The 24649-nt window shown below is 46.0% G+C and overlaps 1 protein-coding gene and 1 long non-coding RNA gene across 4 annotated transcripts in view; one reads left to right on the plus strand and one right to left on the minus strand.

Annotated features, from left to right (window-relative positions):
• Positions 1-2245: 2245 nt before the first annotated feature.
• Positions 2246-4621, minus strand: LOC116737953. The gene is made up of 3 exons (XR_004343326.1): positions 4461-4621; positions 4000-4044; positions 2246-3251 (listed from the first exon to the last, which is right to left on the minus strand). It is a non-coding gene; the product is annotated as an uncharacterized LOC116737953 (long non-coding RNA).
• A 331-nt stretch (positions 4622-4952) lies between these two features.
• Positions 4953-24649, plus strand: part of RBM33 (RNA binding motif protein 33) — a 138935-nt gene continuing 119238 nt past the window's right edge. For 2 of the 3 annotated variants that reach the window (XM_030308887.1, XM_030308888.1), the window contains exon 1: positions 4954-5192. In XM_030308887.1, the coding sequence (XP_030164747.1) occupies positions 5150-5192 (43 nt within the window). In that variant the 5' untranslated portion in view covers positions 4954-5149. Of the gene's footprint in view, positions 5193-24649 lie in introns of all 3 variants that reach the window. The other variant, XM_030308889.1, reaches the window with a different exon arrangement.

Here is a 24649-nt window from a genome sequence, read left to right on the forward strand (position 1 = left end):
TGGCAGCTCTGTGCTGCCTGTGGTCCAAGGTCGGAAGCGTGTTTGCCTCACATCTGTCCGGTTTTCACGTTAGGATGTGGGGGACGTCTGCCCCAACTGCTCCATCGTGACCCCGGATGGCGGGCCCCTTTTGTTTACTCTCAGGCTCTTCTCTGTTTCGGATATTTTTTTGTTGCACTACGTGTAAATCTAGGTGTAGATGTCTCTGAACTTCTCTTACTTGATGCTCCTGTATTTGTGGACTCGCATCTTTCATCGGTTCTCGAAAACTCTCGGAAATCAGCTTGACACATACCGCCTCTCTTCCACTCTCTTTGTTCTCTCCCGCGGACCTCCAGTCGGACACTCTTATTCTGCCCTCCTGGTTTCCGAACCTCTCAGTCCCACTGTTCCCCACCTTTCCTCTTTGTGGTATGTTCTAGGCGATCCTACCTGTCCTTAACTAAAATCCCCTCATCAGCTGTGCCATCTGTTTAACGTTTCTTTCGAGATTTTTACTACAACAATCAATGTTTAAGATAGCTTTATTGAGGTATGGTTGATACACAGAGAGCAGCACATATTCAATGTACACAATTTGATGACTTTGGACATAGGCACACACCCATGATTCCTTCACTATTTAACAATTACATTTAAATTTTTTAAGTTTATTTATTTGAGAGAGAGAGAACATTCGAGCAGGGGAGGGGCAGAGAAAGAGGGAGAGAGACTCCCAAGCAGGCTCTATGCTCAGTGCAGAGCCCGACGCGGGGCTCCACCTCACGAACTGTGAGGTCATGACCTGAGCTGAAACCAAGAGTTGGACGCTTAACCAACTGAGCCACCCAGGTGCCCCTTGCATATTTTAAAAAGTTTTTATTTATTTTGAGAGAGAGAGAGAGAGAGAGAGAGAGAGGGAATGAACAGGGAGGGGCAGAGAGAGAGGGAGAGCAAGAATCCCCAGCAGGGTCCACACTGTCAGCACAGAGCCTGATGCGGGGCTTGAACTCACAAACTGTGGAATCATGCATGACCTGAGCCAAAATCAGAAGTTGGATGCTGAATCAACTGAGCCAACCAGGCGCCTCTACAATTACATTTTTGAACATTCTCTTTAGTCCTTTTTTTTGTTTTTAATAATTTTTTTTGTTTCAAAGCAAAACAAAAACAAAAACAAAAAACTTACCGAAAAGTTCAATATGCAGTAAATTAAAACCCTTTTCTTTGCACCATTTGAGAATAAGCCTCTGAGTTGAGGCTGCATCACTGACAAGTACCTCAGTGTGAACTTCCGACAAGAACTCTCTTCCTACAGATCACCTACAGTCATGAAGATAAGTCAACCTCGTTACCTTCCTTCCCTCTTGTCTGCAGACCCTGGCCCCGCCTGCAGGCCGTCCCAGGAACGGTCATCACGGCGAGAGCGGTCAGTTTGTTTGCTCACAAGCAGCAGGCTGTCCCCACCGCGGTTCTGCTGCCCACGGAGATGCTCTCACCACTCGCACCCAGCTCTGACCTCCTGGGCCCCACCTCCCAGCAGCGTGGAAACCCTCCCACAGCGCTGGCATGCCGATGTCCCAGTTAACCGCCTGCTGCTACAGCCAGCTCACACGCGGCCCCCACCCCGGGGTGGCGTCCTCCTGTCCTGCCCGGGCCGGGACTCTCCATGTCGCACTGACCCCAGCGCCTCATCCTGCCAAGCTGACTCCTTACCCTAGCCTGCCAATCCGCAAGGACATACTCCTCCCGTTTTGATCTCACTTCCCATACCGGACAGCCCTCGTAAGGAGCCTGGGTTCGGATGCTCAGATGTGGGTCAGCAAAGACATCTCCATCTCCCCTGCCCCTGTCGGTATCACCACCGGCGTCACCTAATGGCTTGAGGATAAGATTGTTCCAGAAGAGAAGGCTGCAAAGGAGGGGACCGATACAGAGCGGCTCGCCGGTCACTGTGGGGGTCTCCTGCTGGCTTCTCACTTTAACTCATTTCCTTAAACATTTCACGTAGTGTTGTTTCTGAGAATTTCAGTATCTGAGCTCCTTGGGAGGGCAATCTACAGATTGTATTTTTTCAACTCTCAATTATTGTGGTTTCTTCTGTGTATTTTGTGATCTTTTTTTTCCTTCAAGTTCACTCATTTTGAGAGAGAGTGTGAGTGGGGGAGGGGCAGAGAGAGGGAGAGAGAGAGGATCAAAGCAGGCTCCGTGCTGTCAGTGCAGAGCCCGACGCAGGGCTCAACGTCACGAACCATGAGGTCATGACCTGAGCCGAAATCAAGAATCTGATGTATGACTGACTGAGCCACCAAGGCCCCCCACAGTTGCTTGACCTTAAACTGTGAAAAACAGGGGAGCATAATATGAGGAAGGCCTTCCAGGATCGCTGGCTTAAACCGGGAGCCTCACGTTCATATTCTCACCACCACAGAGGCCCAAGGGCTTATTTCCTATTGGCAGTGCTCACAGGGGTACCTTCCCTCAGGGAAACCTGCCTTTCTTACACCCTCACTATTTATAGCTCACGCCCTCCCCCACCTCCCTGCTTCTTTCTTGATCCCCTGGAGATTTGTTTTAATTTCTAAAGCCCAGCAATCCAACAATCTTTTTTTTTTTTTTTTTTTTTTTTTTTTTGCAAAATCTGTCTTATAGCAGGAGGATGGGGCCCTAGACTTTTCAGTCCATGTTGACAGAAGAGTAAGGCTTCTATATTCACTTTTAACTGAAAGTGAAGCGGAACCTGTAAGATTTTCAGGGGGAGATGTAAGAAATTGTTAAATGCTCAGTAGGAGATCTTCTGAGGTTGACCATTTATCCTCCTGTACCGCGACACCTGGCAGCAGCTTCATTTAAAAAGTTAAAGAAAAAACACACGTTGGGAGCGGGGCATTCTGAGATGCTCCCCTTTGCAGTCCACGTAAGCACACGTGAGCTCCTCACAGAGCTGCTCTGTGGTTCCCCAGATGCAACTCAGGTGCAAGATGAAGGCGTCGGGACTGCCCTGGCTTAGAATCCTAGACCGTGGGAACTTGCACATCTCATAATAGTTACCTGGATTTACCTTTTACATCCCCAAACTCAGTGAAGGGAGACCCTCAAGTTCTGGCTCCCTGACAGGTGTTTAAAGATGATTCCGTTTTGTCCAGCCAGAAGCAGTGTACCAGTCACAGAGCACTTCCGACACAAGCAAGGATGTTTTATAACACAGTTGACGTTGTGACTTCATCAGGTTTCTAGGGCAAGTTAAAAAGGCCACCCAAAGTGAAATCTGTCTGTAGAGAAGAAAGGGGGTTTGTTAAACCTTTACTCACAGTACTGTATCAAAATCTTCTCCTATTAGGCGTCCAGGCTCAAGTATTTCCAGTTAGTGATGTAAAAATTTAGAGCCTTGTCCTAGAGAAATTCGTTTTTAGGTCATTCATAACTGACACAGATGTCTTCCCTTAATTATAACATGGCTACAAAGTACGTATGAGATTGTTTCATCTCTGGGTATTTGGTGTTTTGAACCATCCTTCTCAAGATCACCAGTGGGAGGGGGAGGCAGACGATCACCGGCGGAACTATCTTGAAAAACATGTTCTGAGTTAGAAATGTCACCCTCCACAGTTCAAAAATAATGCAAGGTGATTAGAGGTTCAAGCCTTTTAAAATCTGGATGGGCTTATGTGCTTTCTGATGGAGACTTAATTATTCCAGGTTGCTTACAACGCTCGCTATCATTTTTTTTGCAGTGATTACATGCAGCTGAATCAAAGTAACTTTTAAAAATTGTTTTTCGTTTTTTTCTCTTTCAGGTGAGTATCTGTGGCATTAATTACTAATCCAGTAAAGTTTATTTTTTCAAACAACTTATCATGAAAAACTTCAAACGTATATAAAGTTGAAAGAATTTCATAGTTAATGTAGTCTATCACTAACGTTTTGTCACATGCCCATCTCTGTTCCCATCTGGGAAGCCACCTCCAGCATGGACCGTGGCGGCTGTTTACCAATGGGCCACAGCACCCGGTTTCTTACCTCTCCACGCTGCCCATCCGCTCTCTTGCTGTCAGAGCCACCTTCCTAAAACACAAATTTTGTCATGTCACTTCTGTTGTTAAAATCTGTCCATACTCCCTACAGCTTCAGGAAAATGTCCCAAAGTCCTCATTGCATCTGACCCTTGTTCCCCTTTGCAGCTGACTGCTTCTTGAGCACCCGTCTCTCCCAGGACGCTCGTGGCCGCACACACTGCTGGCAATCCTCCGTCCCTAGGAAGTCATCTGACATCTCTGAACCTCTGCTCAGCCTTCTTTCTACTCCATGGCCCTTTCCTTCCTTTTCCCATACCCTCACCTTCACCGTCAACGAATCGACGTTTGCAGCTCGAGGGTACTTCACGACCCCATTACACCCACGCCTCCCCCATCCCCCACCTGCTGACAAGCAGACGAGGCTCCCGAAGCCCTACGCCCCTTCCTTGATATCATTCACGGCACCTCGTTTTCCGGCCGTTTTCGCTGCTCCAGGAGCGCAATCTCCCGCGGACCTCGGGCCCGGGCGCCCAGCGCGTCCGGGAAGCACCCGCAGCCGGCCTCCGGACCCGGGCTCCGACTGCTCGCCTGCTCTGGGTCAGCTCCAGCCAGCCTCTCCGAGCAAGCCCCGCCCCTGCCCGGCCCGAGCTTGACGGCGCGGCCAGCCCCGCCCCCCGGCCCGCGGGCCGCCGGCCGGAAAGCGCCGCGCCAACTGCTGCAAAGTGTCGTACGACAGAACACGGCACGGGACTACGGCCGGCAACCGCCCCCGCCGCCGCTGCAAACTCTGCGGCTGCAGGGGCCGAGCGCGGCGGCCGCCCGCCTGCTCGCCCTCCGCGCTCGCCCTGCGTTCCTGCAGGCGTCCCGGAGCCGCCGCGCCGCGGAGGCGGCCCGCGCCCGCCCTGCTGGTCGCCATCATCCCGGCGTGCACCGCGGCGGCGGGCGGGCCGGCGGCCATGTTGCGATAGTCTGTTGTTTTCTTCCTGCGGAGGAGCCGGGCCGGAGTGGCCGAGACCGCCGGCCGTCTCGCCCCCTCCCCGGTCCCGGCCCGCCGCCCCCCCCCGCCCCCCGCCGCACGTCCCCGGGCCCCGGCCGGCCGGCGGCCCACCGCCTGGCTTGGCGGGGCGACCCCGAAGGCCGGGCCCGCGAGCACCATGGCGGCCGCCCTGGGAGCCGGCGGAGGAGCCGGCGCCGGAGGTACGTGAGGCGCCCCGCGCGGGGAGGACGGGCCGGGGCTCCCTCAACCCGCGTCGTCGTGCCTCCCGCGTCGCTCGACGCGCCGTGGGGGCCCGCGAGCGTCGGTGCCGCGGCTTCCGCCGTCGAGCCTGCACGCAGCGGCGGGCCTCGGCCGGCGAGGCTGGCCTGCCGGGGCCGCGAGCCGCTCGGACGGCGGTGCCGGGGAGCCGGGCTCGTCGCCGGAGGGGCTCTGCTGGCGGGCCTGGGTGGATTTCACGCCCGGTGCAGAGGCGCCGCTGAGCGTGTTCCCCATTGTGCGGGAGCGTGGGGGCAGTGCGGCGTTTCAGAAGCCGGGGGTTGCAGAGGAGTGACCCCGTCTCGCGGGTCGGCTACGTGCACCCCTCCGTGGCCCAATGAACGCTTGCTAGCGCTTCGTCCGCGTTTGACCGAGACCCAGCCGGGCAAGAAAGGTGTAGATACCGGATCAGTTCCTTTGGGCGGTTTCCTCTTGTTTCGCAAGCATCAGTGGTTTTGACAGGGCGCCTAACAAATTCCAGGTGAAATCACAATTTGTGGGCCGAGGCTTTTTCTTTTTCTTTTTCTATTTTTTTTTTTAATAAGGAAAAATACTTGCAAGTGAGTTCGTAATGATCGCTCGAAAGCTTCGGTGAAGGAAACCCATAGACGGTAAAGTGGAATCAGTAAAAGCATTTGATACGCGTTGAAACATCCTTCCAGCGTATTCCCTGGAGGCACTTCTTAGTACCGCCTGCTTACGAGTACGCTGCAGTGTCCTGCTTAGAACTTTGGTCCAAGCATTGAGACATTTGCGTGGCAGGGTGGAAAAAAACCCGCCGAGAGAGGCTAAACACAGAAGTGTCACTTGGGGCAGGGGGGCTTGGTCCGTGCCGCTTTTCTGGAAGGTAAAGAGATGTCGTGCCTGTTAGGGCTGGGGCTCTCGAGTTAAAACGTGAAGGTACAGGGTAGGTAGGGTGTTCCTTCCTTGCTCGGTTACTTTCCGGGGTCACGATCTTGTGTTTTGTATCGTTCTGGAAGCGTCGCCCGGGGGCTCCTGGGTCAGAAGCCCTTTCGCGAACAATGCCACCCGTTACTTGCGTGTTCTCTCGCGCACAGGGGCGTTTTGCCGAGGCGGCGTGGTGTGTGAAGGCGTTGCAGAGGTGGCTGCTGCTCTGTGTGCGGGCGTGTCCTTTCAAGTTCGCGATCCTTAGGTCCTGAGAGAGTAGATACCTACGAATACAGTCGACGTAAATCAAAGCATTTCGGCGCCCGGGATGAACTTGCGTCTCGAAAGGTCGAGACTTGCTATTTTAGAGGAGTAGGTAGGCTTTACCTTGAGGTTCTGGAGTTTCTCCTTCCGTTTTGTCAGGGCCACCCCGTTTCCCTCCGAGGCTTTAGCCACAGCCCTTACCAGGGTTCTGAGTTGCGTGTGACTTGGCTCCTGCGGCCTCCGCACACAGGCTGAGTGCGGTCCTCCAGGTCCCCTCCGGTTGCACTGCTCCGGCCCTCGCGCCCCGGGTCTCAGGCTCCCAGGATGCCCTCCTTACGTGAAGTAGGTCCAGCTCCTGCCTCCGAGCCTCCCTGCCTTTTATTCTTGGCAGCCTTGTTTGCTTCAGAACGTCTAGCCCGGTTTGTTATTTATTTGGTCTTTTTGGAAAAAGAAGCCTTTGGGTCCCATTGAGACAGGAATGGTGTCTTTTTCACGAGCCATGTGCTCCAACTTGCTGGCACGTTGCATACGTGCCACATAATTTGACGGTGAGTGAATTAATGAAATGTTTTCCTCGTGAACCCTCCTGTGCTCTTTTATGGTATGAGTAGAATTCTAGTACTCTGCACTTTGCTTTGTTCACTTAAAAGCAGGTCCTGGGCATCTTCCCATGTCAGTAGGTGAGAGTTTTATGGATCCACCACTGATCGTTTGCCTGTCGATGGGCATTCCAGTTATTTCAGCTTTCTCGCCACTAGCAAATACCGTGCTAAACGTGTGTAGACACAACTCAGTGTGCCTATGCAAATATTTCTGGAGGACGGATCGCTCTAAAAGTGGAAGTACTGTGTTGCAATTACATGTATTTACAATTTTGGTAGCTACTGCAAGTTGTCCTTAACTTCCCTCAGTAGTGTGTGGGAGTATCCCGTTTCCCATACCCTAAGAATCTTTTTAATTCTGGATCATCTCGGGACAGAAAAAGAGCCTCGATGTTGTAATTTGTATTTCTGTTTTTCTGATCTCCAGAGAAGTTAGACATCTTTTCATGTGCTATTTTTCTGTGAATTGCTTGTTTACATAATTTGCTACTTATTTTTTTAAGTTATGTCATAGATTTATTTGTTCTGAGAGAGAGAACCAGAACCAGCGGGGGAGGGGCAGAGAGAGGGGGACAGAGGATCCGAAGCAGGCTCTGTGCTGACAGTAGAGAGCCTGATGGGGGCTTGAACTTGCAAACTGGAGAGATGACCTAAGCCGAGGTCTGATGCCTAACTGACCCTCAGTCACCTTTTTTTAAAGTGGGTGGTTGACCTCTTCTCCTTATTGTATATTTCTCATTCTTCGTGTATTGTATCGGAGGATTAGTGACCCTTTTTTAAAATTGTGCTTGCCCTATAAATAAATTTGTTTTAAGTGTTTTACTATATGGAGCTTAAAGTTTTACTTTGTGAAATATATCACTTATTCTTTTATAAGTATTTTTTTTTTTCTTTTTGTAAATCTGTTTCTATGCTAAGAGTTCCTCTATGTTTTTACCATTTGATGCTTCTGGGCTTTTTTTTTATATTTAGCTTTTATTCCATATGGAGTTTTATTTTGAGTGTTGTGTGAATTTGGGGCCTATAACAGTTCTAATATGATTTGTTGACTTCTTCTCTGTCTTTTCCACCTTTTTAAGAAGTTACCATGAACAGTTTTTTGGAATTATTTTACTGTGTGTGTGAATATATGTGCATATGTCTTTCTGTGTGTGTTATGTATATATGTTGGCATATTAAAAAATTTTTTTTAATGTTTATTTTTTGAGAGAGAGAGAATGAGTTGGGGAGGGATAGAGAGGGAGAGAGAGACAGAATCCCAAGCAGGATTCTTGCCATCAGCCCAGAGCCCGTTGCAGGGCTTGAACTCAAAAACCGTGAGATCATGACCTGAGCCGAAATCAAGAGTCAGATGCTTAACGGACTGAGCCACCCTGGCACCCCTATGATGGCATATTCTTTTCCAGCTAATCCCATATGATTAGCTCTGTGCGTTTAAAAAAAAAACTGTACTTCAGAATCATCAATCACATTCCGTAAAGAATTCTACTAGAATTCTTATTTAGGTTGTGTTGAGTTTATTTACATAATTTGAGAATGATTGGTATTTTTACAGGATGGGTTCTTTCATCCAGCAACAAGAGTGTCTCTGTCAAGCTTTTCTTTTTTGTCTGTTAGTCATCTGCCAAATGTTTATTGAGTACCTGCTCCTGTGCCGGGCACTGATCTAAGAGGCCGGGGTACATAGTGAATAAACCAGAGGTCCCTTCCCCTGTGGAACTTACATTAAGTAAAATTTTCTTTATATAGTTCTTTTGCATTTCTTGTTAGTTTTGTTCGTAGATATTTTGTATTTGTCACTGTGGATGGTGTACTTAAAAAAAATTTTTTTTTAAATATTTATTTTTGAGAGAGAGAGAGAGACAGTGTGAGTGGGGGAGGGGAAGAGAGAGAGAGGGAGACACAGAATCCAAAGCAGGCTCCAGGCTCTGAGCTGTCAGCACAGAGCCCGGCACAGGGCTGGAACTCATAAACCGTGAGATCACGACCTGAGCCGAAGTGGAACGCTTAACTGACTAAGCCACCCAGGTGCCCCTAAGATGGTGTAGTTTTTAATCCTATTCTCACATTTGATATTGATCTGTAGAAAAGCTTTTTTAAAATGTGGTGGCTCAGTCGGTTGAGAGTCCAACTTTGGCTCAGGTCATGATCTCGTGGTTTGTGAGTTCAAGCCCCACATTGAGCTCTCTGCTGTCGGTGCAGAGCCTGCTTCAGATCCTCTGTCCCTCTCTCTTTGCCCCTCCCCTACTTGGGCTCTCTCAAAAATAAAATAAAACATTTAAGATCTAATTGAATAGTATACACCTGGTTTTTTGAATCTTGTTTTACCAGTTTGGTACTTTAGATTTTCTAGTTAGACAGTCATTTCTGCAGCGTCTTTTGTTCTAATATTTATAGCTCTCATTTCTTGTCTCAGAGGCACTCGTCATTAAGCCCTCCAGTATGATGTTGAAGAGTGCGGGTGGTGACAGGCTTCTCTGTCTTGTGAGCTTGTTCTGGGTTTTAAAGTGTTCTTTTTAATGTTTTGCCATTAGATATGTATACTGTAGGTTTCTGATACTGTTTTTTTTAGTGAAGAAGTTTGTTTTTTGAGTCTTTTAATTTTCATCAAATGCTTTTTCCTTATCGGTTGAGGTGATCTGTGAGGTCCTTTCTTTAATCTCTTAATGTATTATATTGGTAGATTTCTAGTGTTGAACCAACCTTGCATTCTTGGGCTCAAAACCTGTGTGTTTTGTTCTTTTTAATATATGGTTGGATTTTATTTTAGGATTTATGTACGAGCATAAGAAAGATTGGTTTATAGTTTTTTTCCTTTGTGTTTGTGTGTGCATTGGTGCTATCCTGTTTCTTTCTTTTTTTTTTTTTCCAATGAAATGCTGATTTCTTAGAACGAGTTGAGAAGTTTTCTGAGACATAATGAAAAAACCTTTGTATTAAATGTTGAAGAACTCTGTCTGCAAAGCCTTTGGGGTCTGGTACCTCTTTATTTTTCAGTTTCTTCTATCATTGGTCTCTTTCACTTTTTAAAAGTCTCTGGGTCATTTTTTTTTTTTTTTGAGTTTATTTACGTAAGTAATCTTTACACTCAGCATGGGGCTTGAACTCCCTACAGTGAGATCAAGACTTGCATACCCTTCTGTCTGAGCCAGCTAGGTGCCCCTCTGTGGGTCAGTTTTGGTAGATTTTTCTGGCAAAGTACTTCTTTATGTTTTCAAATGAATTAGTGTAGGGTTCAACACTCCCATTTCTAGTGTGGTAAAGCTAAATTTTTTGACTCAGGCTTGCCCGAACAGATTTTTACTTTGTTTTTATACTTGATTGATGATCTGGTTAGGCCTAGAATTCTAGATTTGAATTCATTTTCCTTAGATTTTTGGTGGTGTTGCTGTGTTTTCCTGGCTTCCAGTTCTGCTGTTGAAAGTGATGGCATTCTGATTCCTTTGTATGTGACCTTTTTCTCTCCCTGGAAGATTTTAACAGTTACTCCTCAGTGTTCTCAAATTTCATCAGCAAATATCTTTTTATTGTGCTTTGCATTTGGGGGACACTTTAGTCTGGGAATCTTCAGTTTTGGGAAATTTTCTTATGTATTTCTCCCTATCATTTCTCCCTGTCTCATTTAACTGAAACTTATTGCTGGTTTTTGATACTTCAGTTATATACAAAACATAAGAATAACGAGACAGTTCATGGAGATGCTTTTGTGAGGATAGGCACTTTGGTAGTTCACAGAGTGAGGTGGAGGGATAGATGCCTAGGACGGGAGAAGCACAGCGGTCAGGGCGGTTCTGGGGCCTCAGCAGTCTCACAGCTGCTGCTGGCGCTTTGCTCCAGGGATGCCCCGTGTCTACAGCTACTTCGTCAGTTACTGACCGACGTAGGAATTTTGTTCTGTTCCGCCAGATGCTGTCTATCTTTTTTATTTGCATTTTTTTTGTTTTTTTAATTTTTAAAAATGTTTTATCTATTTTTGAGAGAGTGAGAGAAAACAAGAATGAGCAGGGGAGGGGCGGAGAGAGAGAGGGAGACACAGAATCCGAAGCAGGCTCCAGGCTCTAGGCTCTGAGCTGTCAGCACAGGGCCCGATGTGGGGCTCGAACTCATGAACTGCGGGATCGTGACCTGAGCCTAAGTCTGACGCTTAACCCACTCAGGCACCCCCAAATGTTGTTTATCTTTAGCTGTTTTAGCTATCGCTAAATGTGGGTCCACTATTTGCCATCTTTTGATATTTTCTCCTCTTTTTTGAAAGAAGATGGAACTCTAATACTTGCATATAATTCCATTTTTAAAATGTTAACTAAGTCAACTGAGAAGAGATCATGTAAATCAGAGAGCATGTGTCTTGTAGACCACCAGATTGCAGCCTGTGCCTGAGTGATTCTGCCTGTGCGATTTACTGCGTTCCATAAAATAAGTGACCTTCCTACCTAAACATCAACGAAGTCATAGTTGCCCTTTAACATATTTTTTAAAGTTTATTCTGAGTGAGAGAGAGAGTGTGTGAGCATACACACGAGCAGAGAAGGAGCGGAAAGAGGGAGAGAGAGAGAATCCCAAGCAGGCTCCATGCTGTCAACAGAGAGCCCCATGCGTGGCCTGAGCTCACAAACCGTGAGATCGTGACCTGAGCAGAGATCAAGAGTCAGACGCTTAACTGACTGAGCCACCCAAGGGGCACCCCCCCCTTTAATATTTTCATATAGGAAATCAGAGGGTATGCTGCTATAGCTGCTTCCTCAGTAAATTGAAGAGTGCTGTACTTGGTGTTTGGTACACTTGAGTTTAAATCTGGCTTTGTGGTTCACTAACTTTGGCTAGTCTTGTTTTTCACATCTGTAAAAGGAGGATTTGCGGTTGGATTGAAGGAGAAAACAAGTGTAAAAATGCAAGCTCATTGAAGTAAAATGAATCCTGTGTTCAGCCCTTCTGTAGTGCTGGGATTATTTGAGTTTTATCAGTGAGTCGGAACAGAAGCTGTGCCAAGTGTCCCAAGTATGAAGGGTTTTAATACAGGAATTAGAGGCTTCCACAGTGGTTGGAAAGGTGCAGGTGCAACGGCTGGGAAAACTTTCTCTAGTGATCTCAGCCTAGTTGTGAGGAGCTTGCCTGGCAGTCCTGTGACCCCGCAGAGTCTTGGGGAACCTCATGGGCCTTCTCAGTCGGCTCTGCTGCAGGTACTGACTTTGGGTGGTATCGATCCTTAAGAAGCCACCACCGACTGTCACAGCTCCTGTGAGCCCAGGGGCAACAACGTGGTTTTCCAGAGCTCACTCCATCGTCTCTGACGGCCTCCCGTCTGCCGTGTGTGTGTCCTGCCTTTGCCTCCTGAGAATAACTCCTGAGAATGGCTGTGAAGCTAATTGGGACTCGGGCTTCCTGTGAGCGCCTCGCCTCGTGCAGTCCAAGCACACGAACAGAGGCTCGGGGAGGGCACTCCTACATTTCCCCTGCACCTTTGTGGAGTGTGGGGACCACAGTCTGCACAGCAGTTGCTTGTGTCTGTGGAAGGCAGAAAAGGGACTGGCCGGGGGAGGGGGGGGAGCTTTCTCCTTTTTCTCCTTTCCTTTGACGTTTCTTCCCTTAAGTTTCACCTATTTAGCAACTGATCTTTGCCAGTTTAGAAAGCTTAACTTTTTAGAAGGAGGGTATAGACTTTTGGGAAAAGAAATAGGGTGTGATTTCCTTCACATTCCTAAGTCGTGGTGGGGACATCGGTTGGCTGAGTTCAGACCGCTGGCCCTCCTCCAGGCTGCCCGGGATGGCAGAGAATCGAGGCTCTAGCTTTTGTAGCTTGGGGAGGCAGAGCCCTGTCTTCTATCGGGACTCCTAGTGTGATTGACTTCCAGACTCAGGAAGAAATTCAGTTGCAGGACAGGCAGGCAAATGGCCAGTGCGCACTACACGTAAACAGAGTACAAAGTTCATTTCAGGGAGAGCCTGTGCAGGGGCCCATATAGGTGAGAGATCTTTAAAACAATGACTACAAATTATTTTTCAAGCAACATGGCATAGAGGCTCTGTCTGATTATTTTGCTTGGTTGCTCAGTTTGGTAGTTTTACTCTGTAGGGCTAACATGCTCACTTTCAAAGTTCTTCCCCCCGTCCCCCCTTTCAGTAGGTTTCGTGTCCAGCATGGAGCCCAATGCCGGGCTTGTACTCAGGACCCTGACATCCAGACCTGAGCTGAGATCAAGAGTCGGAAACTTAACCGACTGAGCCACCTAGGTGCCCCTCAAAGTTCTTGAACGTTACCCTGATTGTTCTTCCTAGATGGCTCAAATAAAGGGTCTAAATTTACTCACCTGTGAAATACAGAATTTTCACTATTAGTGATTTAGAATATGAGCATATCATACATGAGAATGGTGTTGAAGCAAAAGGAAGAAGGTTGAGAACCTTTGGACTAGAGCAAAGATTGGCAAATTTTGTCTGCAAAGGGCCAATGGTAAATATCTTAGGCTTTGCAGATCACATGGCTTCTGTTGCAATTACTCTGTTTTGCCCTTGTAGCCTGAAAGCAGCTCTGAACAATATGTAATTGAATTGGCGTACACTGTTTCAATAAAAGCTTGCTTGTATAAACAGGCAGCAGCCACATTTGGACAGAGAGGGGTGGCAGACCGTACTTGGCCTGTGGACCGGAATTTGCTGACCCTTGGACTAGGCAGTTGGCTAGAACCCTGTTGAAGCTAATGTTCTGTACTGTTTATAATCCAAGTCCCAGGTTCCTGGAAAAGAGGAAATAGTTAGAATGCTAAGCAAGAGAGTTGGGTTAATTATAGACCTCTCATTGCTATGTAATTGAAAATTATAAAAAATTCCGGCAGATACCTATAGCCTTGCTCTAAGAAAAAGTGACTCCTTTATGAAAATAGAATATCCAGCAGGATGTTTAATTAAATTTTTTTTAAATGTTTTATTTATTTTTGAGAGAGAGAGAGAGAGACAGACAGACAGACAGCATGAGCTGGAGTGAAAGAGAGACACAGAATCCGAAGCAGGCTCCAGGCTCTGAGCCGTCAGCACAGAGCCCGATGTGGGGCTCCAACTCACAAACCGTGAGGTCATGACCTGAGCCGAAATCGGACGCTTGACCGGCTGAGCCACCCAGGTGCCCCTAACAAGATATTTGGGTAAGGAGAGTCTCCTGGTGAGGGCATTGACCACTCTGGTCCTGCAAAGTTAATTTTCCCCTGGGGTCTTCAGGGATGCATTGTTCTTGCTTCAAAACCGGATGAATGTGGACACAATTTGTTCTCTTGGTTCTGCTCACTGTGATAGGTACAAACCGGAACTTTAAAGAAAGGGGCTGCACGTATTCTAAAGGTACTGCATTAGGTGTGGTCTTTCCTTTGCTTCGCATGCCTTTGTCCAAGCACACGGACCCAACACCGAGAGTTGTGTTTACTTCCTTTTGGGAATTCTAGTTGTTTTCCACTTCTGTTGCTGTAGCTGTAATCTCACTGCAGTACTTACAGGTTTTTTTTGTTTGTTTTTGGTCTTTTTCTGTTTCCTTGGTGTCAGGGGATGAGATTGCTTTCTCCAGAAAAAGAGGCCTCCACCTGCCTTTTCAACCCCAGACTTCTTTCCGCCGTGCTCACATGGATTTATGCTAGGGCCGGGATTCCCAGCAGTGTGCCCTTTGGGACGTCACTGTTCGTAACTTCCCCCCTTTGATTCATCCTCGTGTTTGATCCCTTTTCCTCTTCCACGATACACACCTGCTGATGGTCACTTTGCCCTCCTCCACTGAGAAAGACAAACTTTTTTCTCTATTTTAAATAGTCCCCTTCGGGCATCTGTTCCATGTTTGTGCATACGTGGCCACATCTTCTTGAGGGCGAGTCTATACCTGTATAAAGCAATAGCGTCTCAGTCCTTTGACTTCTGTCGATCTTCGTGCTGGGAGAAGCCACTTAATACAGTAAACGGTAGAGAATAGCGTGACGAACCTGTTAACCTCACAGCTGCAATGAGCACTTAACATTTGGTCACATTTGCATCAGGTTTGTATTTTAAATGAACGACCTTATTACAGATAAGGCCCCTTTATACTTTGTCGTCTCCTGTCTCTCCACAGTCACGCACACCATCAGGAATTTGGTGTATTTCCCATACGTATTTCTTTCCGTATCAGTGGTGAGGTATTAAGTTAGTAGATATACCTACGTACACGTATTCACGACCAGTATGTAGTATTCGTTTTATGCCACAAAGGTTAGTCTCTGCATATGTCATTTTGTACTTTTTCTGGTGTGCCTTTGGTTTAGCCTGGTCAGAGCGAGGCCCCTTGCCGAGCAAGTGAGGAAACAGAGGTGGACGCGTGTAGACCGGTCTGCGTGGCGTCTGCGCCGTGGCACCCCGCCGCCACCAGCCCGTTCCCACGCGCTCCTCAACAGAGGAGGCGGTCAGACGTTTGAGGCTCTGTCAGAAGTGGAAAGTTATTCATAGTTCAGTTTAAAATTTCTCTTACTTTAAAAGAGACTTACTATGGAAAAAATTTCAACTAAAAAATAATTGCGTAGTTCTTCTGTGTCCATCATCTAGTTACGGCAGTGTGGAATCACGGCCAGTTGCGTTTCGTGTCTGTGCCACCTCCTTACTCCCTCCGTCCTGTGGAACGCTCCTCCCCATTCCCGTCCTCTACCCCCTGGTGCCCACCGTTCTACTTCTGTCTGTATTAATCCGACTACTCTTGGGACCTTGTGTAGGAGTCAGACGGCATTTGCCTTTTTGTGGGTGGCTTACTTGATGTCGCGTGGTGTTGTCAGGGTTCATGCGTGTTGTAGCAGGTGTAGAATTTCCTTTCTAAGACTAAATAATATTCCATTGTATGGCCAGACCCCATTTATCCATTTACGCAGCGATGGACACTTCGGTTGCTTCCACCCTTTGGTTATTGTGAAGAGTGCCGCCACGGACGTGGTTGTGTAAATCTCTCTTCAGACTTGTGTTTGCAGTCTCTTGTGTGTAGACGCTTCTCTGGTACGTGTACTGAGAAGTGGGATCGCCACACCAGTCGTGGGAGTTAGGGCCCATCCTAACCCAGTATGACCTCACCTTAACACTTCTATCTGTAATGATCCTATTTCTTTTCTTTTCTTTTTTTTTTCTTTTAATGCTTATTTATTTTGGGGAGAGAGAGAGAGAACTCTAGGGAAGAGGCAGAGGATCTGAAGCGGGCTCTGTGCTGACAGCAGGGAGCCCGACGCGGGGGCTCGAACTCAAACTCCCAAGATCATGACCTGAGCTGAAGTCGGACACTTAACTGACTGAGCCACCAGGTGCCCCTGTAATGGTCCTATTTCTAAATAAGGTCACATTATGAGGTTCTGGCGGGCAGGACTTTGTAGGTGACACCGTGTTTGTGATAAAAAAGAAATATGATATTTGGATTTTGTTCCTGGCACACAGCCCTGAAAACCCTTTGAATTTATTGTCTTCTGTATGCTAACAAATGACTCACTGTTGGGGGTGGGGGGACCCTAGCTAGTTTCAGGATGGGGGCCGGTTGCCAGAAAAAACCAACCATATTTAAAGGGTTAGAATTTTCAGCCTCAACCTCATTTCCTGGGAGGTAGGAGAGGGAGTGGATGTCGAGTCAGTCATCATTGGTCAGTGGTTTAAGTCATGCCTGTGTAATGAGACCTCCATAGAAATCCCTCAGTGAAGACATTTGGGATAGCTTCCCACGTCCCCGTGCTGGGGACAGTGGCATACCCTTAACTGTGCGGACAGAGGCTTTTGCACTTGAACCCTTCCCAGCCTTGTCCTTAATCCCACTGTTTGTTTTTATCCTTTAAACTGTCGTAGTAAGTACCAGGTGTTCCTGGGTTCTGTGATGTAAGTTCTGTAAGTTGTTCAGTTGAATTACTTAACTTGGGGGAAGGGTGATTGTGGGACCCTCTGAATTTGTAGTTGGGCAACAGATGTGTGGTGTAGCCTGGGCATCCCATTTGCAGCTGGGCAATCTTGTGAGACTGAGCCCTTACCTGTGTGCTAACTCCGGATTATTAGGATCAGAATGGAATGGGATCGTTCAGCCTTCACATAGTGTCTGAGAGTCAGAGACGTCTCAGTCCTGTACAGTCAGCAAGTCAGACAGTATTACAAAGGATGGCTGGTGTGTAATGGGACCCATGCAGCATTTAAATTTTTTTTTTTTTTTTTACATTTTATTTATTTTTGATAGAGACAGAGCACAGGTCGGGGAGGGGCAGAGAGAGGGAGACACAGAATCTGAAACAGGCTCCAGGCTCCGAGCCGTCAGCACAGAGCTCGACGCGGGGCTCGAACCCACAGACCGCGAGATCATGACCTGAGCCGAAGTCAGCCGCCCAACCGACTGAGCCTCCCAGGCGCCCCACCCATGCAGCATTTTAAAGACTGAACTCCTTACCTTCTCCTCGTCCCACTCCCCAAATAAACCAGCACATTTACCAGTCAGTTCACATCCCACTAATACTCTGGATTCAGAATCCTGATGTTTTCTTTGACTTCTCTTCTGTCCCTGTCATTTGGTCCATAGGACCTGGACTCGGACAGATTCTGGTTTAGTCATTGTCTTATTCTCCCACCTGTTCTCTCCTATGATGCTAACCAGGACTTTCCCCTTACTTCTTGGTTTGCAATTCTTTGTTGTTCAGGCCATTGTTTATCTTCTGTCTCTTCAGTCATTGCTTTTTTGTTGTTGCCAGATAATCTTTCCAAACTGCAGTCCTGTTGCGTGTTGAGTGTAGATTTCTCACGTCGATTCTTCAGTAATGCCCCGAATCTGCCTTCTCAGCATTTATTTTTCCTGCTGCTTCTCTCAGTGAATGGTGTTTCAGACGTACTGACCTCGACCTACTCGTGGTCTCCTGGGCTTGCCCAGCACTTTTCAGCCTGTGTGCCGTTTCCCCTGTATGTCCGCCTGCTTGTCGGAAATCTGGGCATCGCTCAGCCTTTCTGTCAGTTGTTGCCTAGCGTGTGACGCCAGGCTTCACTCTCCTCGGCCCCTGTCATGCTGTGTGTATTTTTGGGGGGTTGGGGAGGGCTGGCAATTACCCTCAAAATATCTCCTGCGTTGAAGAAATTTTTACTTGAATTTCAGTCATTCCATTGATTTTTTTTACTTGAGTGGCTTTTTCTGATAAATTTAGATAGTACGAAATTTCGTACTTTGTTAAAGACATCCCTACCATCCATCCTGTTTTAGTTTGTGCATTATACGTTCAAATGTGTGTGGGGCGCCTGGGTGGCGCAGTCGGTTAAGCGTCCGACTTCAGCCAGGTCACGATCTTGCGGTGCGTGAGTTCGAGCCCCGCATCGGGCTCTGGGCTGATGGCTCAGAGCCTGGAGCCTGTTTCCGATTCTGTGTCTCCCTCTCTCTCTGCCCCTCCCCCGTTCATGCTCTGTCTCTCTCTGTCCCAAAAATAAATAAACGTTGAAAAAAAAAATTCAAATATGTGCATAGACATTTGGAGTAATGTTCACTTGATGTTATGATTGTTACTTCTGATCAGAGAAATTTGGGGTGATTTTAAACCATCTGTGTACTTTTAGGTATTGGAAGAAGTTTTATAACAAGTGGGTTATTACTTTAGTAAGGACAAGTTGTTATTCTAAGAAAGAAAATGGGTTTTGTAAAAATGTAAGGAAGAATACAGGAGACAATCTGTAATTCCATACAGAAAGATGACTCTTACTAGCACTTTTGCTCATATCCTTGCAGACACAGCTGGACACGTCTGTTTCATGTATAAAATGGAGCATTATACTACATGATGTTGTGGGACTTTTTCTCTCACGTTATGTTGCTGTGGATATTTTTCCATGTCAGGAAACAGAACAGTACTAGTTACAGTTCTTATTGCTGCCTAGTGTGTAGTTTCAAGACTGTCATTTTAATTGTACCTGTCTGCTTTGTTTTCGTTTGGCTGACTTCCACTTTTCCCCTGTGGATAAAACATTCCTTGGTGAGCGTCCTTCTCCATACTGTCGATGTTCACTGATTGGATGGGAACGGCTTTCAAAGTCATGAGGGTCCCCAAGATGAATTTAGAGTGTCTGTGAGCGCTGTGTTCATAATAGTACTAAGACCCGATGTGCCCTTTTCACAGTGCTGTAAATTTGTACCAATGTTGCAGAAGTAATGGTGAGTCAGTCGCCTCAGCCACAAACTGTTATAAGTCAGGCCACGCAGAAAAAAAAAATTATAGTTTTGTTTAGTTAGACCCTTGATGAAGTAGTAGACGTTACTTTATTAAATCTTGACCCTGAGTCCATAATTTTTTTTTTTTTTTTTTTTTTTTTTGTTTAAGACGAAATGGGAAGTACGCATAAGGCACTTCTGTTATTACCGTCTGTGGCTCCCAGGGAACAGTACTTGTCTGGTTGTGTTGAGAACTGAATTAGCTGTTTAATTACTGTTTTGTTTTTTTCACGAAACACCAGTTTCACTTGAAAAGACAATTGGCCAACTATAATCACTCAGCCTTTAGGATTTGCCAGATGTGTGCTTGCAAATGAAGTGAGCCTGCCTTTTCAAGGAAAGAAGCACCTGACAGTATTGATTGCCAATGAGAAAATCCAAGCTTTCAGGCAAAGATTAGAATTTTGGAAAAGTTGTGTTTGCTGTGGTGAACTTGAAAACATCCCAATATTTGAAGACTTTTCTGATGAGATTGGTGGTGCTGTTAATAACAGATCTAATTTTTGATATTGAATGATGAAAGGTGTCCAGATTTGGAAGCACTGGATAACTCAGTGAACCGGTATTTTGTTTCTTTTTAATTTTTTTTTTTAACGTTTATTATTTTTGAGACAGAGAGAGACAGAGCATGAACGGGGGAGGGTCAGAGAGAGGGAAACACAGAATCTGAAACAGGCTCCAGGCTCTGAGCTGTCAGCACAGAGCCCAACGCGGGGCTCGAACTCACAGACCGCGAGATCGTGACCTGAGCCGAAGTCAGCCGCTTAACTGACTGAGCCACCCAGGCGCCCCAGTGAACCGGTATTTTCAAAATGATGTTACACAATCACTCGTGATAAAAGATATATTAACAATGCACGACACAGCGGTGCATTTTAATAGAGGAGAGTACGAAATGTTCATTGATAACGCTTCAGATTCTGCACTGCAAACAGGCTTTAAGAAACTGCCACTTGCTGAGTATTGGTATAGTATCAAGACTATCTGAAGTTCTCTGAAAACGCGATTAACACTCTCTTTTGCAACTTCACATGTACTTGGTGTTGGATTTTTTTCACGTACTTCAATTAGAACAAATATTGCAGGAGATCGAAAGCAGAATCAGACGTAAAAATCCAGCTGTTTTCTCTAAAGACAGATATTAAGGAGTTTTGCAAGACTGTTACATTGGGGGCATTTGCAAGACATTTGCAAGATATGACATTGGATGGCTCAGTCGGTTAAGCATCTGACTCTTGATTTTGGCTCAGGTCATGATCTCATGAACCCTGAGATTGAGCTCCAGGTCAGGCTCTGTGCTGACAGCACAGTGCCTGCCTGGGATTCTCTCTCCCACTCTCTCTGCCCCTCCCCCACTCGTTCTCTCTCTCTTTCTCTCTCTCATTCTCCCCCTCTCCTCCCATCTCTCTCTCTCTCTTTCAAAATAATCTTAAAAAGAATATGTTCTGTTAACATGTAATGGGTTTATTGTTTCTCTTAAGTGAACTTACGAATGATATTGTTAAAATGCATTGGTTTAATTTCTAAAATTGATTATATTACCTATGCGCCCCATGTACATTTAATTTTTTTAAATCTTAAAAAGATTTTTAGAATTTATTTTGATGAAAAGCGCACCTGCATGTGCTTGGGTGGGGGAGGGGCAGAGGGAGACAGAATCCCAAGCAGGCTCCATGCTTTGGTGCAGAGCCAGATGTGGGGCTTGATCCCACAGACTGTGAACTTATGAGCTGAGCTGAAATCAAGAGTTGGAGGCTTAACCTACTCGGCCACTCGGGCTTTAAAATTGTAATCAGTCAGCTCTGTCTGCCCATGGGTCCTGTCCTCGTGCTTTAATAAAACCACCTTTTTTTGCACTTGGGAAAAAAAAAATTGTAATCAGCCTGGTTAACACCTTCCACTCCCCTCCTCCTCGTTTTCTATATATATTTGTTCGTGGGGTTTTTATTTGTCTCTACCTGTTAGACAGTAACCTACGTGGGGTGGAGATTTTTTTTTTTTTAATTTTTATTTTTGAGAGAGAGTGCGTGCTCATGCGAGTGGTGGGGGGTCAGAGAGAAGGGGGACAGAGGAATGAAACAGGCTCTGCACTGACAGCAGAGGGCCTGATGCGGGGCTCAAACTCACCAACTGTGAGATCATGACCTGAGCCACCCAGGTGCCGCAACAGGGTGGAGATTTTAATTTTGTACACCTCATATGCCAGGTGTTTAGAACAATGCCAGACACACATTAGGTGCTCAGGAAATAATTGTTGATGAAGGATATGGGTTGAACTAATCCTTATTTTGGAATAATTTCATAGCCAGTTTTCTTGGACATTTTATGGGGTCTTTTCTTTGGAGTAGTATTTATTTTAATTACTTTTGCATAATCCAGGCTTCTAATTTTGATTTTCGTGGATTTAACTTCAGGAAGTACTTACATAGCAAGACGGCAGTTAAATTTTCTTCGGGCGTGTCTTCTCTGCTGGATAGAGGTTGACTGGGGCAGGGGGTTCCCGACTCTAGCTGTCATCACAATTCCTAGAGCCCACTGGATCAGATTCAGGGAGGGGCCAAGGAGTGTATGATTTTTAACAAGATTTCTAAGGGATTGTTGTTAGTGTGGCATAAGGGTTTTCTGGCCTCAGCAGAACTGGGTGCTGTAATTAGCAATATCTGCCAAGGGTGCTTGTAACTATTAATTCCTTTCCTGTGTACTGATGGCAAAAAAAGCCATGAACAAAACTTTTTACTTACAAAAAATGTTGGGACTTTGTTCATGTTGTCGTAGCTAGGGAATGCTCTCTGTTTTCGTGAAGTATGTAATCTGGTGGAGTAAGGAAAACGAACACAGAAGCCCTGACAGAAAACTGACCACAGTTTGAATTAGTTGCTTGTGTTTAACGATTAGGAAAAAAAAATCCGTATTTCTGTCTTCTCTTGAAAAGTTGGAATCTGCCCTCACTGGGCCTGTATTCCCTGTAATCCACGGGAATGCTCTTGTCTGTAAACAAGGTAAAGTCCTGCTAAATTCGACATAATTCCCATGCAGCTCGCTTTGCTCATTCCCTGTCCACTTAGCCACCCGGTCAGAGTGGCCAAAATGAACAAATCAAGAGAATATAGATGCTGGAGAAGATGTGGAGAAATGGGAACCCTCTTGCACTGTTGGTGGGATTGCAAACTGGTGCAGACACTCTGGAAAACAGTGTGGAGGTTCCTCAAAAAATTAAAAATAGATCTACCCTATGACCCAGCAATAGCACTGCTAGGAATTTACCCAGGGGATACAGGAGTGCTGATGCATAGAGGTATTTGTACCCCAGTGTTTATGGCAGCACTTTCAACAATAGCCAAATAATGGAAAGAGCCTAAATGTCCATCAACTGACGAATGGATAAAGAAATTGTGGTTTATATACACAATGGAATACTATGTGGCAATGAGAAAGAATGAAATATGGCCTTTTGTAGCACCGTGGATAGAACTGGAGAGTGTTACGCTAAGTGAAATAAGTTATACAGAGAAAGACAGATACCATATGGTTTCACTCTTATGTGGATCTTGAGAAACTTAACGGAAGACCTTGGGGGAGGGGAAGGGGAAAAAAAAGTTTGAGAAGGAGGGAGCCAAACCATAACAGACTCTTAAAAATTGAGAATAAACTGAGGGTTGATGGGGGGTGAGAGGGCGGGGTGGGTGGGTGATGGGCATTGAGGAGGGCACCTGTTGGGATGATCACTGGGTGTTGTATGGAAAACCAGTTTGACAATAAATTTCATATTAAAAAAACAAACAAACATATTCTCCAGAATGTTCTATGTGCACATGAGAAGAAAGTGTATTCTTTTGTTGGGTTGAGTGTTCTGTATTTGTCTGTTACGTCTAATAGCCAGTATAATCTCATCCTAACTCAATTATATGTGCAAAGACCCTGTTTCTGAATAAGATCACATTCATAGGTGGGAGAACAGGGGGAAAGGACTTTAATGTGTCTTTTGGGGCATGTGATTTAGTCAGCTACACAGAGTGAGCAAGCAACAGATTCCTTCTGTTTTTGTTTGTGAATATTTTTATTTCATCTTAATTTTTGATAGTTTTGCTGGACATAGAATTCTTTCTTTGAGCACTTTGTATAGGTCTCTGCCACTGTGTCTGAGAATTACTGTTAAATTATATATATATATATTTTCTGTTAAATTATCTTAATTGCAGTTCCCTTGTAAGTGATACTTGTTTTTCTCTTACTGCTGTTAAGGGTTTTTCCTTGTCTCTGAAACATTTTGACTACGATCTGTGTGTCTACCTTAAGTTTGTGGGCTTTTTGGATGCATAAATTAATACTTACAATAAGCTTGGTAAGTTATGCAGCTATTATTTCCTCAAATATTTTTTTCTGCTCCCTTCCCCCTTCTGATACTCCTATTACACATATATTGGTGTCTCACATTTCTGTGAAGCTATGTTCATTTTTCTTTATTTTTTTCCTTTGTGTTCTTTGGATCAGATGATCTCTTGATCTATTTTTAGGATACAAACTCTTTCTTCTGTCAGTTTAGACCTACTGTTGAGCCCCTCTGGTGAATTTTTCATTTCAGTTACTTTTCAATTCCAGAATTTGTTTTCGGCTCTTGTTTTTATAATTCCTATTCCTATCACTTACTTGATGGAAGTGTCATCCCTCCCTTTTGTTCATTAGTCACGTTTCATGTAGTTCTTTGAACATCCTCACAGATGTTAAGTCTAACATCTCGTCCTCTTACAGACCTTTTTTGTTGCCTGCCTTTTTTTCTGATGGGTTATGTGTGGGTTATGCTTTCCTGTTTCTTTGTATGTCTTGTAATTTCTTATTAGATATTGAGCATTTTAGATAATGCGTTGTGTCCACTCAGGGTGCTGATCTGCCTACTCCCCACCTCTGGGCTTGTTAGTTATTTGCTTTTTAACTTGTTTGATGACCGGCTAGGTTGTTTAAGCAAAGTCTTTGTCCCCTACTCCACTCTGGGCAGGGTGAAGCTTCTGATGACATTCCTCAGAGGCCATAGCCTTGGCCATGCCCATGGTGACCCTGCGATGGTGGTGGTTTGGCCCTGCTCGTTTCTGTCTTTTTTTATTATTTTTTTTCCTTAATCTTTATTTTTGAGAGAGCGAGCTTGGGCGCATGCGAGCGAGAGCGCAAGTGCGAGTGGGGGAGGGGCAGAGAGAGAGAGGGAGACACGGAATCGGAAGCAGGCTCCGGGCTCCAGGCTCCGAGCTGTCAGCACAGAGCCCGTCGTGGGACTCGAGCTCACAAACCGCGAGATCACGACCTGAGCTGAAGTCGGACGCTTAACTGAGCCACCCAGGCACCCCTCATTTCTGTCTTTCTCTCTGATCCCATCTTCAGTATTGTGGGGTGTAATTTGCTTTCTAAACTGATCGTATTAAATTCAGGCTCCTTTGATTGGGTGGTGTCTGGGGTCAGT

Source organism: Lynx canadensis, chromosome A2 (assembly GCF_007474595.2).
Source record: "Lynx canadensis isolate LIC74 chromosome A2, mLynCan4.pri.v2, whole genome shotgun sequence".
Classification (NCBI taxonomy): Eukaryota; Metazoa; Chordata; class Mammalia; order Carnivora; family Felidae; genus Lynx; species Lynx canadensis.